This window comes from Lutjanus erythropterus, chromosome 10 (assembly GCF_056507025.1).
Source record: "Lutjanus erythropterus isolate fLutEry1 chromosome 10, fLutEry1.hap2, whole genome shotgun sequence".
Taxonomy (NCBI): Eukaryota; Metazoa; Chordata; class Actinopteri; order Lutjaniformes; family Lutjanidae; genus Lutjanus; species Lutjanus erythropterus.
The window spans coordinates 29125097-29139788 of NC_139326.1; the positions used below are offsets into that span (position 1 = coordinate 29125097).

At 41.8% G+C, this 14692-nt stretch overlaps 1 protein-coding gene across 1 annotated transcript; it reads left to right on the forward strand.

Annotated features, from left to right (window-relative positions):
- Positions 1–400: 400 nt before the first annotated feature.
- On the forward strand, positions 401–12880 carry rgmb (repulsive guidance molecule BMP co-receptor b). Its single transcript, XM_084728956.1, has 3 exons — positions 401–962; positions 8295–8842; positions 11365–12880. The coding sequence occupies exons 1-3, from the start codon at positions 845–847 to the stop codon at positions 12121–12123; spliced, it is 1425 nt and encodes a 474-aa protein (XP_084585082.1). The 5' UTR covers positions 401–844; the 3' UTR covers positions 12124–12880.
- Positions 12881–14692: the final 1812 nt, after the last annotated feature.

The window sequence follows — 14692 nt, forward strand, 5'->3', positions numbered from 1 at the left end:
AACAGTTTTTCTGTGTTGTGGTATTGATACTTTTTACTCCAGTAAAACATCTTCCACCACTGAGAAACATGGTGATCTCTCTCAGCAGCTCTGATTTGTGTCGCTCAGCTTCTCTCTGCAAAATAACCTACTTTGGCAGCTCTGCATCAGAAACCCATTATTCTCTCTGACACACTCACAGCCATTTAATGGCGTTTTACAACTTTTATCTCCGGCCGACCTCTTCACTCTTCTGTAGACTGTAGACTTTTCTCCCTCTGTGTGTGTGTGTGTGTATATGTGTGTGGGAGGCGGGTTTTCCGCCAGCAGGGTTTGGTTGATTCTCTATTGATTTGTTGGAGGGGCAGGGGAGGAGGAGGAGGAGGAGAAAGTGAAAGGGGAGGAGTGGAGGAGAAATCCCGGCCTGCCTGCTGCCTGCCTGCTGAGGAGGAGCAGAGAGGGAGAGATGTGATTGTGCGTGTTTGGGACGACAGAGGAGGAGAGAAGAGAGGAGGAGAGCTCGGAGGAGTCACAACCAGGAGAAAGTCGGAGCGCGCAGGGAGCGCACTGAAAATCACGTGTCGGTGTGTGTCGGATCTGTACGGAGGAAAAGTAAAAGTGTCGTCGGAGTGACTTGTGTTTGCACTTTGTTTTCCTCCTCTTCTGCACTCCCTCCGCCCTGCATTCCGCGGAGCAGCTGTGTTTTAATGCCCCTGCGCACCCGAGGAGGAGAGGAAGGAGAGAAGAGTGAGGAAGAAGAGGAAGAAGAAGAAGGAGAAGTGAGGAAGGAGGAGGCCTGGACACCACCCCTCCTCGCCCTCTGGAGGTCTGTCCACTCTCCCCTCCTGGCCCTGCATGGACGGGGATGGGGAGAGCCGGATGCTGTTGCCGCGGGGCTGAGCGCCTCGCCTCCCCGTCTCTGGTGCGCCGCCTACGGCCACTGCTGCTGCTGATCATCGCTCTCTGCTGCGGAGCTCACATAGGTAACAACTCCACTCCAGCACCACACAATCGCTACAAATCTTTACATTTACGCACTCTTTTGCAAAAGTTCGCACTAATACCTGTGCGCTGCAACAACTCCAGCCACTATTGCAACATTGCTGTTCAGTCTGTTGCTTTTAGCAGCGATCAGAGCGACTTTATTAGTTATTAAGTACTGATTGTGAGGCCGATCCTTGTGTTTGGGCCTGACAATGGCTCTCCCTCCAGCGGCAGTGCAGCAGTCTGAGCACGGATCGAGTTTCTCCTCCTCTCTCCTGGGCCGTCATTCTCCTGTCTGCCCCTTAATGGCTTATGGAGGAGGGGAAGAGAGGAGAGGAGAGGGTGACTACCTCTCCTCATGTCCATACACAACAGATTATTACTCAGAGCAGTATAGAGGGGAAAAAACGAACTGAATCTAGTGTAAACCTGATCATAAAAAAGTTAGGATCATGGTTGTGCTGTAGAAACACAGGGAGTGTTGCCCCGCTTTAAAAAAAGTAATGTTGGAGATTTTCAAGGATAAACATAAAACAAACAATGTCTGTCCTGTTTACTAGTGATGGAAGTCCGAGTTAAATGTTGGCAGCCCAATAATCTGAGGCATTCTGGTTGTGAATCAGAGCTGTACTGTGTTGTAAATCTGACCTAGCCTATTGGATACAGTTTCTATGATGCAAATTAATAAAGTGCATCATAAAATAGTTTCAAAGTGATTAAAGTTACATGAGGCAGACTTTTTAAATGAAAAAGCATAAAACAATGTCTCTCTAAACAGAAATTTCTTGTATCTGTGGTTGTTTGTCTGACAACAAGCACCAAAAGCAGAAACTCATGCATCTGAGCCAAATGCTGGACAGGAAGGACAACAAAGAATTAAACAAAAGAATAGTGTCTTCATTGAGCGATTATTGAAAAAACATAATATATGGGTCTTTTGCTGTGGCTTTTCAAAGGTCATATTTTATTGACTTTAGGTCTGCAATGATTAGTAGATTAGGTGATCAAAAGAAAATTAGTTGCCTGGTATTTGGATAATCATTAAAGTAAAGCAGAAATTTCCAGAATTTGCACACTCCAGCTTTTTAAATGTGAGGATTTGATGCTTTTCATGATAGTAAATGAAGGCTCTTTGGGTTTTGGACTGTTGCTTGGACAAAAAACACAATGTGAAGACATTATGGCAGGAGGTAACAACGATTCTTGTTGCTGATTATTTTCTTGATTAGTCAGTTAGCTGTTTTGTCTGTAAAATATTAAAAACCGCAAGCCAAACATAATCTGTATACTCTAACAACAAATCACATTTGAAAAGCTGGAATCAGATCATTTTTAATTAAAAAAAAGACTTTAATAATTGATTAATTGATTAATTGATTTATCATTGCAGGTCTAATGCAGTTTCTGTTAAGTTGCATGATGAAAATTAATGAAATGCATTAAGAGAAATATTATGAAAGAGTTTAAAGTTACACAATGTGGACTCTATAAATAAAAAAGCATGAAGTAATGCTTTTCTGAGCAGAAATATTTGTAGCTGTTTGTCTTCTAATAGGCACCAAAATCAGAAACTCATGAATCCCAGTCTGAGCCAAATGCTGACAGAAAGGAAAGCAAAGAATTAAACAAAAGAAAAGTGTGTTTACTGAACAGTCAGTAAGGTTTTTTGTAAGGATTATTGACACAAAACCAAAAGTTCTTTTCTGTGGATATACAGAGATCATGATTAACAAACCTTTTATTTACTGCATTGCTTCTTGGTTCTATATTTATTTGCTTAAAGGGAGAATCAGTAGGATTTGTCCGAGCTGTTCGTAAATGCACCAGAAAGAATTGCTGATTGTTGAGTCTCGTTCCCAGGACGTCAAATACCAACATTTTTGGTTGGTAAATCGTCTCTAGCACAGCAAAATAATGAGAAAATAATGAAATACAGGCAGAGAGCAGAATCTCTGCAGACACAGACACCACCACTCACTCCTAGTGGGTCATAGGTGATGATTGAAACGGATAATGCAGATTTATTTTTTCAGGTCAGTGCTGCCTATTATGCCCATAAGTTTGCCAAAGACAGTTACATTTTCTTTTGTTTTTTCATCTTTTTATTGGTTTTCAAGACAAATACAAATTTTAAAACAGAGTGAAATGGTCTCATAACGGATGCATTTTTCATTCGGTGCTAAAAGCAGTATAATATCCTCTCTCCATGGTCTGTGTGTGTGTGTTTCTGTGTGTGGCGTGCAGGGGGTCGGCTGTTCTGGCGGCTGTCTGTTGAGCAGTCACACCTCCAGTAATTAGTTTAACACGGCTCAGGCAGCGGGACGAAACTGCCTCTGCATTCACACACACATACACACACACACAGCCTGGTGGGAACAGAACAGGGAGACCCACTTCACATTAAAGACCCTCCTGGCACCTTCTGCTCACTGCTGCTTGTGCGTCACCTGGAAAGAATGTGTATTATTTAGTCTGTTTAGGCAAACAGAAGGAGTTTTATTTGTTATAACTTGTGCATATTTCATCGCTGCTGCAGCCGCCAGAGCTCCGTGTGTCTGTACAGATGGGAGAAGGAGGCAGGAATGTCTGAATTGTTGACTTATTGTTCACACTCCTGAGTGTCTGTAGAGAGCTCCTGTGCAGCTTTAAGCTTGGAGGGCTGTTTGTGCGATTTGAGCTCAGTGCACACAACAAGGTGATCGATAAGCACTTCACAGGCCATTCCCCTCAGTTGAGAGATGATCCCAGTAGATCCTTTTCTGATCTCAAGAGATCAGAGAAGTTGGAGGCTCTCGGAGGGGGAGACAAAGAGGGAGAGATTCAGCTGGTGGATCTTTTGACCTCTGTCTGATGGTAGTGTGGGGAGGAGAGAGATGACCAGAGGGTGAGGAGGAGAAGACTCAGAATAGTGCTGATGGAGGGAAATGGGGGGAAGAAATCTGACAACGATGTGGTTTGAGAGCAAAGAAGAGATGAGACCAGCTGTGAGAGGGGGATGGAATGAGAAACAGAGGTTAATATTTTGGTAGGACATGGAAGGAGGAGTGTTGTGGGCATCGCTGGCTGTTTTATTGTGTCTATATTGGATACTCACCCCAGGGGATGAAACAAACCAGGCTCTGGATGTGTAGAATCAGTTCCTCACATGAGGGGTCCTTTATTCTCTCCTTAGTGATATTTTCAAGTCAATTCGGTATTCACCACCTCAACTCGACTTACCACAAATTGCTTATTTATATGCATGGATTGGATTCTCTTTTGAAAGTACAGCTACGCGTGCTTAGAGAGGGCGGGAGGAGGACATCCGCACAAAAAGGGAGATCATGGGAAGCCTCGAAGAACAAAAAGTATCAAACATGTGCTTTCACATTGATTCAGAATCTTTGTATTCATCATCGAATGAAAATCCTTTTTTTGTTCGATGCATTCACATCTGTGCAGGATCAGATATAGAGCAGCACAATGGGAGCCGGTTAGGGGTATAAGAAAATACCGATACACTTGAGAATTGCGATATTCTGTTCTGTGATACTGTATCAATTCTCAAAAACACTGTCGTGATACATGCAAAGATTCGTGGTAGTGGTTTATATTCTGGCGTGTTGAAATCCCTGACCGCTAGATATCGCTGTTGTTATCTCCCTTCACTGTTTTGATTTCATAAATAATGGAAACTTTTAAACACAAAATTTCTGCACATGGTTTGTTCTTTCGGGATTTCTGCAGGATTTAAGTTAAATTTAAGACTTTTCAAAGACCATTGTGAAGGTAATTTATCTTTATTTTTAACTTTATCTTTATACAGGCAAAAAAGTACATGCACAGTTTTCATCAGTGTTTATTAGTTCAAAGTTGTAGTTGTTACAGCGTGATCAATTCATTTTTTCCCCCAAAACACATTTGAAAACAAGATGGAAGTTAAATCCAGCAGATGCCAGTTGTCAGAGAGGTTTTAACTCGAGCTCAACCGATATATTGGCTCAATACTGGGCTGATATGGGCCTGTCATAGAAAATGATGCTTGGGCTGATTTAGATTTGGCACAATGGGGACATTTAAGACAAGAGGAGCTCCCTGGCAGGGGTAAATGCTGAGATGCTGCTTCCTGTTTAACAACCTCCCCCAGTTGTTGAGATGGGACCAGTCCGGTATTAGTAGCGGGTCCCTATATTGACGCATTCATCGGGTATCAAACTTGCAACTCTGATCCGGAGGACAAATTCACTTATGTATTTCGCTCACGAAAGCCAAATGCTGTGATGAAAACTGAGTATTTTGACCTCCTTGATTTGATGACTTGAGATATGCAACCGTATTTATAACTTTTTAAAATTGCGATGTGTATTTTTCACAATTTTTTTGACATTTATAGACTAAACAATTAATTGTGGAAATACAGTGTGAAGTCTAACTGATATAAGATAAGATATTCCTTAAATAGTCCTACAACGGGGAAGTTTGCATTATTACTTTATTAGTGCAGTGTTGCAGTGATATATGGGATTTGTGAGACCGAGAACAATTTTAGAGTGCGAAAATTCACTGATTTCCAATATTGTGGCCAAATTTTTGAGCTGGAATAAAAATAGACCTTTTCATTGTGGTATTCAGAATGCTGTTTTATTGAACAAATAATTTGTCATAAAATATTAGATATATTATTTAACAATTTAACATTAACACATGCAGGCTGTAGAATAAGAAGCAGCTTCTTAGCATCTGTACTTTGTCCTCATAAATGTTCCCAACTGTGCTAAATCTAAATCATCTCAAACATTGTTTTCTGTATTATATGTTCTCTAAAAAGGCCAACTGATATTTCGGTTGAGCTCTAGTGTTGCCTTTCCGATTTTTTGGAAAATGTCCACTGGATTTTGGCACGGAGAGTCCCATTGTTGAAGTGCAACCTCCTTTTCCAAATACAACTCATCACAAAGAAATGTCTTCAAATAGCTTCTTTTGTCCAACCGACAGCCAAAAATCCAAAGACTCCGCTTTCCTTAAAAAACAACTGAAACGGTTAATAGACTGATCGTTGCAGCTCATGTTTTAACCTTCACTAAATAAAAGTCAGTGGTTCGAGCCCCAGTCCTTGCTGCGTCACCCGGCTGGGAAAACTTCTGTGAATGAGCGCTTTTGTGCATTTTCAGAGGAGCTCATGATTCGGATCCCCCCTGAAAGAGAATAAACCCGTTCTGATTAGATTTGGGAGCAGTATTTAGGTACTGCGGGGCAGATAGGAGGGAGAGAAGGAGGCTGTTGGAGCTCCAGTCAAAGACACAATGTGTCCTCAGTGCTCAGAGTGTCTGTACAGTGGTGGTTGGCAGCCTGTGTGTGTGTCTGTGGGCTGGTGTCAGTATTTAACAGGCAGGAGAGAGATTCTGAAGCGTGGTGTGAGTGGGGGTCTGTACCTGCACCCTCATTTCTAAAACTCAGAGCACTACTGCCCCCAAATGGTGGCGCCTGACTCCATCATGCCCCAAAATCAAATAAATGTACAAAGAGGAGCTGGAATGTGCTGTTTGCTGGTTTGTGTGGTTGTTTATGTCTTATGTGATGGTGTGACATTAAGGGAATCTGTTGATTTCTGTAAAAATTCATGCACTCTCTGGTTTTGCTTGGCTATTAGGAGATCATACCACCATCTGAAGATCACTGACTGTGTATGTGTTTAACAGAGGCACAACCAGCATTCTTTCTGCGATATCTATTTATGTGTGTGTGCAGCTGCCCATACACTGCAGAGCCTCTCTCCGGCCTAATCTAATAGGAGCATGCTGTGACTGATGCATTAGGTCTGGTCTCTAATCTCTCTCTCCCGCTCTGACTCCCTCTCTCTCTGATGATCTATGATATAAAAGGCTGGTTTGACCCTTGTTACATTTAGAAACGTACCAATAGATAAAACATCAGGGGCAATTTTAGACCAAGATGTTTGTTCTTAATGGAGACGCAGGAACAGAATGATCAGTCTTTTTGGATGCATATCCTCCGGTGCTCATGGTTACAGATGTAAACAAACACTGAAGTTACATAAATGTGTTTTTATTTTGTTTGTGTTCTCTGCTAAAGCTACACAGATTCACAAACGCAACACCTTTAAAAGTGACCGCACAACCTTGTAGTGTCATGCCCTCTCTGTCTACACTACACTTTTAGAAATAAAGGTTCCAAAAGGTTCTTCATAAAGGACTGAGGTTCTATCCAAAACTATTTACTTTTTGAAGAACCCTTTTTTGAAGAAAGAGTTTGTTAAAGATTTTTTGTAAGACCATTAAGAATCATTTTGATCTAAAGGGTTCTTTAGAACCACCTGGGTGAATTCTAGAGAATTCCTTTGGAATGGAAAAGATTTCTTGGCAGAAACCCCTGTTTTGGTTCTAGATAAAACCCTTGGAATATAAAGGGGTTCTTGGTGGAACCACCTGTGTGGATTCTTGTTAGCATGCTAAGTAGATGGAAAGCCTCTAGCTGGAACACCCAAAGAGGGTTCTGGTGGAGCCATTACACTATAGAAGGGTTCTCCTTTAGAACTTCTCATTGGGAGTTCTGAGTTAAACCTTTCAAAGATGGTTCTAGGTACTATATATTCTGTGAAAAGGTTCTAAGTGGAACTTTTCATAAAAGGTTCTACCAGGAACCAAAAAGGGTTCTCATATGGGGACAAGGCAAAGGACCCTTTATTGTTCTAGTTAGCACCTTTATTTCTAAGAGTGTGCTGTCAGGTGCACCTTGGCTTTATAAGCAGTACTATCTCACTTCTTTCTTTATCTTTTCTCTCTGGCTGCTCTTTGGTTTATTACACTTCAGGTTTATTACACTCACACAGCGGCTCTGATGATTGATCAAGACCTTCAACCAGCGGCCGGCTCTTTTTCCAGTTTTATTAGATTAGAGTGTAACAGGCTGCATGTTTAAAGGCATAGTTCAGATTATTTGATGTGGGGTTTCATGAGGAGAGGGAGAAGCAGAGGGGAGAACCAGCACGGACGCTAAACTATGACCAGCTGCAGTGTCCTTTGAAATTTCTATTCTGGGTCAGAGTAACTTTTTATTTGGCAATTTTATGTTATCTGTGGGGCTCTGTTAAGTGGCCAAAGTACCCTTTGTTGCTGACCCTGTTCACAGCAGTACATTGCTTAGCTTCTGTCCCCCTCTCTGTCTCACCAAACAGGGGTAGTGCTGACCGCCATCTGTGTAGGTAATACACTGACTATTGACAAGTACCTAATATAGCCTCACTTAAAATAATCTAAACTTTAACTTCAAAGCTGTCTATGCCTGGGTTACCTAACAATATTCCTGCATGTCTCTGTCTCTGTCCTCTCCAGGTCAGTGTCAGGTAGCCACCCCTCAGTGTCGCATCCAGAAGTGCACCACCGACTTCGTCTCCCTGACCTCCCACCTGACGCCGGCTGTGGATGGCTTCCACACCGAATTCTGCAAGGCTTTACGCGCGTACTCCGCCTGTACTCAGAGGACGGCCAAGTCCTGCCGGGGGAACCTGGTCTTCCACTCGGCCGTGCTGGGCATCTCTGACCTCATGAGCCAGAGGAACTGCTCCAGAGACGGGCCCACGTCTTCCACGCACCCCGAGGTCCAACACGAGCCCTGCAACTACCACAGTCGCACCCAGCACACCCACGCACACTCCCATGTGCACGCGCACACGCATTCCCACACTCATGGCCACGGCCACTCCCGGCCTGGATACCTGTTCTGCGGTCTGTTTGGGGACCCACACCTGAGGACATTTAAGGACAGCTTCCAGACTTGTAAGGTGGAGGGGGCGTGGCCTCTCATCGACAATGACTATCTGTCGGTGCAGGTCACTAATGTTCCCGTGGTGCCTGGCTCCAGTGCCACAGCAACCAATAAGGTGAGAGCTGTTATGGAAGGGAACCAGAGAGAAATGGACTTTTTGGGGCGTAATTTGCTGTTATTAAGACTGAAAGAGTTTCCTAAGTGAGAGCAGCTGGTGTAATCTAGTTTATTCCTGTCTGTGTGTGTGTGAGGCAGAAACATTTTCTCTAATGACCTCTAAGTTTTTTTTTTCTGTGCCTCGGAGTAAGAAATCTTATCACTGTGAGCCTGGAAACCCTTGCTCTCCCTGCTCTACTTTTTTCTTTCTTTCTCTTTCTGAGTCACAAGTGTGAGGCAAACAGCCCGACGTTGTGACTTATCTCCTGTGACTGAAGCAGTGTTGGAAACCGAACTTGGTTAATGGCTGCATGAAGCCTGACCTCTAATAACATGGAATTAGATGTGTGAAAGAACCCACTGTTTACTCATGTGTGTGTTTGCAAGTAATAGTGTGCCTCATATGTGGCACTCCTTGCTTCTTCCTCATCTTAAAGCACTGTGACTGGTTTGCACCACCAAGGATTAATTTTTAAACTGGATTAAATTATGGTTTAAATTTAAATGATCTTACACCATATTTTTGAACTCCAATTTAAAATCTGATCCCTCTCCCTCCTATCTGCGCCACAGTACCAACTATAAACTTGCACTTTAGGAGGTTTAACTTACTAACTGCATTTTTTGAGATGGATTGACCAATATAATCAAGGTGCTCAAAGAAAGTTAAGGTACTACAACATGTTTTTCACAAATGAAGAGAATTAGGCCTGCAGCTTCTCTTCCATGCCATCATGAGTAAGCAGCACTCAAATTTATTATTAATTCATTTATTTATTTTAATTTGGGTAAACAAGGGAAGCATTTTATTTTCTATTTAGTTATTTATTTTACATGGGCATCTACATATTGATTAAACTCACAGTTTACATCAATAAATGTGGATTTCCTAAACTGAGATTAGTTTTTAATTGTGCGTTAGAGGTTCTCTTCATTTTAAATCTGGATTTATTCATTTTAAATCTAGATTTGCTAAACTCTCATAAGAACTAATCTTAGATTAAATCAGTCTTTGTTGGTGCAACCCAGTCTTTGCATGTTAAAGGTCCTTTTCCCTTAATGACAAAAAAGACACACACTCATTCAAACACCTACACACACTACCACCACTAAATGGATGATGAGCCACACAAGGTGATCTTTGTGGTGTTAAAGAAGCAATGTTGATATTTCCCCTGCTGATCTGCCCTCTCTAGCTTAGTCGATAGCTTTAATTATTAAAACACATACACACCCATGCATACACTTAGCCATGCGCACACTGGTAGAAACACACATACGCATTAAGAAAATAGTAGGGTTGCTACAATGCGGAGCTGAAGGTTTGACCTTGTGTCAGAGGTGGGGCAAGTTATTAGTCACGATTATTAGGGACACACACACACACACACACACACACACACACTCATGCACATTAACAGCCCTCCAGGCTTAATGGCCTGCCAGGCCTCATTCCTCACGGCTGTCATGTGAACAAAGCAGCCATTCACCGGAACTATGATGCTAGTGCTAACCGTAATGCTCACACCACACCCTGTATCCACCACTGCCTCCACTCACCACTGGTGCCCTGTGTGTTTTTATGTGTGTGTATATGCCAGCATGTTTGCATAGCTGTGTCAAATTACTACTTGTTAAAAAGTCATTTAGTCATTTCTCAAATGTAGTGTAATGAGAGTCAATAACCTGTGTAATGGGTGAATGCTAATATTTGTGAGCATGTGTTTGTTTATGAGGGAGAGACACCTTTAACTTAATCTCTAGGCTGTAACCATTGATAATTTTCATTATCTACTCTATAAAAAGTCAGAAAATAGTGAACGTGCAGTTTTCAATTTAGCAAACAAAATTTGCTCAATTCACAACAACACAAAACAGAGAAAAGCAGCAAATCTTCACGAGAGAATTTCTTTTGCTTGAAAATTGTTTATCAAAGTAGTTGTTAATTAATTAATGTTGATCAACTAATAGATTGATTAATAATAGATGATTATTTTAAAACTAAACATATACTGGGTTTAAATGGACCCTTCCTAAGTCCTGCCCCCTTTTGTAACCTTTGAAGTTGGTTAAAGGACACTGGGGGTCCTGTAAAAGTGACATAAAGTCACAACTTAAAGTTTGCTAACATTAGCAAAATGCTAGCTAACTAGTCATTTAATCTATATCAGTTGTTACCCAGCCAGTTAGCTAGTGTTTTGCTAACATTTGCTAGCTTAAGATGTGTTACTTACAGATATTTTACAGGTCTATCAGCAACATCTTAATCTTTTAACAATCTTCAGCTAACACATAGCATATCTAAAAACAGGAAACAGGAAAGGAGAAAGTTGACCAGGTTCCAAGCTTGCTCAACTATTATTGGAGCAGAGCTCAAAAAGGGGTGGGATTTAAGATGGGTCAGTTCTTGCATTTTCAAAATTTCATCAATTTAATTACTTTAATCTTCTCTACCACTCACCTGATGCTCCCTCTCTGTAGATCACCATCATCTTCAAGCCCTACGAGGGTTGCACAGACCAGAGGGTCTACCAGGCAGTCACAGACAACCTCCCCGCTGCCTTTGATGATGGAACCGTGAGCAGCGGAGACCCCATCCACACCTCTGCTGGTGCAGATGGTGCAACCGGGAAGGTCCGGGCTCTGTGGATCTCTGAGCGCAGCCCAGGGCACCACGTGGAGCTGCACGCTGGCTACATTGGCGTAACTGTAATCGTGCGCCAGCTGGGCCGCTACCTGACCCTGGCGGTGCGGATCCCGGAGGAGCTGGCTCAGGCCTATGATGCCACCCAGGACCTGCAGCTTTGTCTTAACGGCTGCCCCAGTGGAGAGCGCATCGACCAGGCGGGGCACCTCCCCTTGCCGCTCTCCGCTCCTGCACTCGGCCTACAGCTCCAGCAGCTGCGTCGGCCCAGCTACTCCTCACAGACACAAGCATCACCCTACAGTGCCATGCAGGTTTTTGGTGTGGAGGGGGCGAAGGAGCGCTGCAGGGAGCAGCTGGAGGTGCAGGACATTTACTTCCACTCCTGCGTGTTTGATCTCCTCACCACTGGGGATGCTAACTTCACAGTGGCGGCGTACAGCGCCTTGAAGGACATGGAGAGCCTCCACCCGCACCGGGATAGATGGAGGATCTATCCCCGTGGCTCTGCCACCTCCACCTTACGCTCTGATTCTCAACCTATCAAACGGCTCGCTCTGCTCCTGCTGTGTGCTCTGAGTGTGGCGTTGATATAGGAGCAGGAGTGTGTGTGTGTGTATGTGTGTGAAGGAGAGTTTTTGCTGAGCACTGAGACTGATTCCTCTGTTATGTTGAGAGGAAGCAGCAGGGTGGAAGGTTACTGGGAACTAGTGTTTTTGTAGAAGCGGTGGCAGGAGATACTGACTGACTGCATCTAACCTGGCAGAATCAACCCTCTGAGGAATAACACAGGTGACGACCTGATCTTTGGATAGGACACTTGGCAATTACATGTGTAGGGGGGGTTGAGTATGTGGATATACTGTACACTCCAAACTGTAAATAGCTTGTCTTCAGTGCACAGTGTAATGGCGTAGAGTTTGTTTTATTTTGTGTCATATGATGTGATTTTTCTTTAATACCTCAGACAGAGGATGTTTGTTTTAACAGAAGCACTTTATTTAGACTTTTTTTCTTTTTAACAATCCACATCAGTGTTTCTTCTTCTCACTTACTGTCCTCCACCAAAATCTCCAGTGGCTCAAGTTCTGTGGCTGTATTACAGAAACTTCCTGTCTTATGTCTTAAATTCAGATGGTAAGAGTAGGATTTTTCTTGGTTTCTTATTATTGAAACATACGGAAACATACCTTACATTTAAACATCCAAAAATGGAGCAAAACCAATGATTGGCACTTCACTACAAGACAGATGAGTCATTAGAGTTGTCAGTAACATCCGTGGAAAAAATCCAATCCATGTTCTTTTTGGGAAATTTATGACAATGCTAACATGGGAGATAAAAGAAAGAGAGTGTGCTAAGATAGCAGACACAGTCTCCGCCGGCATTCATAAGCAACCATACGAATTTAACAAGTTAGCTAACAATACGGTTAGATACAGTTAGTGAACACTGTTAGCTTGATGCTTCAGTAATTGCTTTAACACACTTTTACTTAGTCTGTAATGTTTCTGTTCTTTCTAAATCAGGTCCTAACCCTAATTTCCATGATTGCCAAACTGTCCAGATCTGCAAGTGAGGAAGTTTCTGTAATCCAGCCCCTTAAGTCCATCTATAATTTGATTTTGGATCCGTTCAAAGTAAAAGTCTGTTGAACACAAGGAGCTGCCATTTTATTTGTTAAAATGTGTCTTTCTTCCAGTAGCTGATTTTACTCAGCGTGTCATTTTAAGTCAGTCAATGTGAGTTGTTCTCTTTTGAATGTATTATGAATATTGTCACAACAGATGTCATCTGTACTATTTCGTTGCTTTATGAATTTGTTGTTTTCCCTCAGTCCTGATTTAAAATGTGTGTGAATGTGTGTGAAAATGCGTGTGTTACTACATCAGTGTTTTTTTTTTTTACCAGTTGGTGACATGCCTGGATGTGTTTTTTAATTTCCTCTGAAAATCATGTCAGAGGTTTTCCCACCTTTCTGTTTTGCCAAGAGGCTGTGACGATACCGGCTCATGTGTGTTGCTCACTGTATTCTTTGTTGTGTTAATTTGAGCCAAAGACAGATAATGTATGGTTTTCATGTACAAATGAAATCATAACTCACCACCAAACCAGCACTCTTTTCCTCACACTCTCCTTTGTTTTTTAAAGTTGCTACTGTAAACATGTTTTCCTCCTACTGCCAGATTTGATGAGCTGCTCCTTATTTTTGGGATACATGTAAGATACTGGAGTGTAGACAAAACACTGCAAATCACTGAGAAAACTTTGCCACACTGTGTGTCTGCTGAGGCATGTGCTTCAGCAGTGCATTGTGGGAAATGTATGCCATTCGAATTCTGAAATGCCAACCCTTCAGACTATGAGCCTTTTTAAAATTCTGTATAATTTAGCCCCATTTGGTTGGCCATATTTAAGATTAATATCAGTTTTTCAGTTTTTTTGGCATTGTGATCTCTCCCATCATGTGTGAGTGTCAGTTTGGTGAAGAGTGACTGGTTAATGTTGAAATACTTAACTTATTTATGAACGTAGTGTCCTGTAGAGGAAGTTAAGCTCCATATTCTTGCTGTTGGATAATAATTTAAAAAAAGTCAGATGTGATTGTACTGCCACCTAGTGGTGCTCTGTTGCTATGTCAGTGTGTTACTCAAGGCGCTCAAAAAAGAAAAAAAAAACATGAGAAAAAAAACTGTGTGCAAGTGTTTTATTTAAAAAACAATAAAGTCAAAATGATCCAAGCTTATTACCTGTTTATTAATGTCATATTTACAGGAATATAAAAAAGAAAACAAGATTCTAAAGATGTTTCTTTACAAATTTCCAACAATTTTGAGCTAAACATATTTCAATGAGTTTTTAACTGGCTATGAAACAGTCTCCACCTAATATTGATACCTCTATATCAGTGCTTCATAAACATTTTTTTTTTGTGCACCCGCTTCTTAAAAATGACAAACCATTGTCACCCAGTTCACAACAGGCCTTATTAATAAATCATCATCATGCATATACACATTGAATACTTTATAAATAAAAAAATAATGCATTTAAGTTGAGTTAACAGGCCAGCTCAATCTTTTTTATTTTCTCTCATCAAGAAAATAAACCTAAAGGTTTATCTAAAGAGGAAAAGCAAATTATCTCAACAAAACATTATTAGT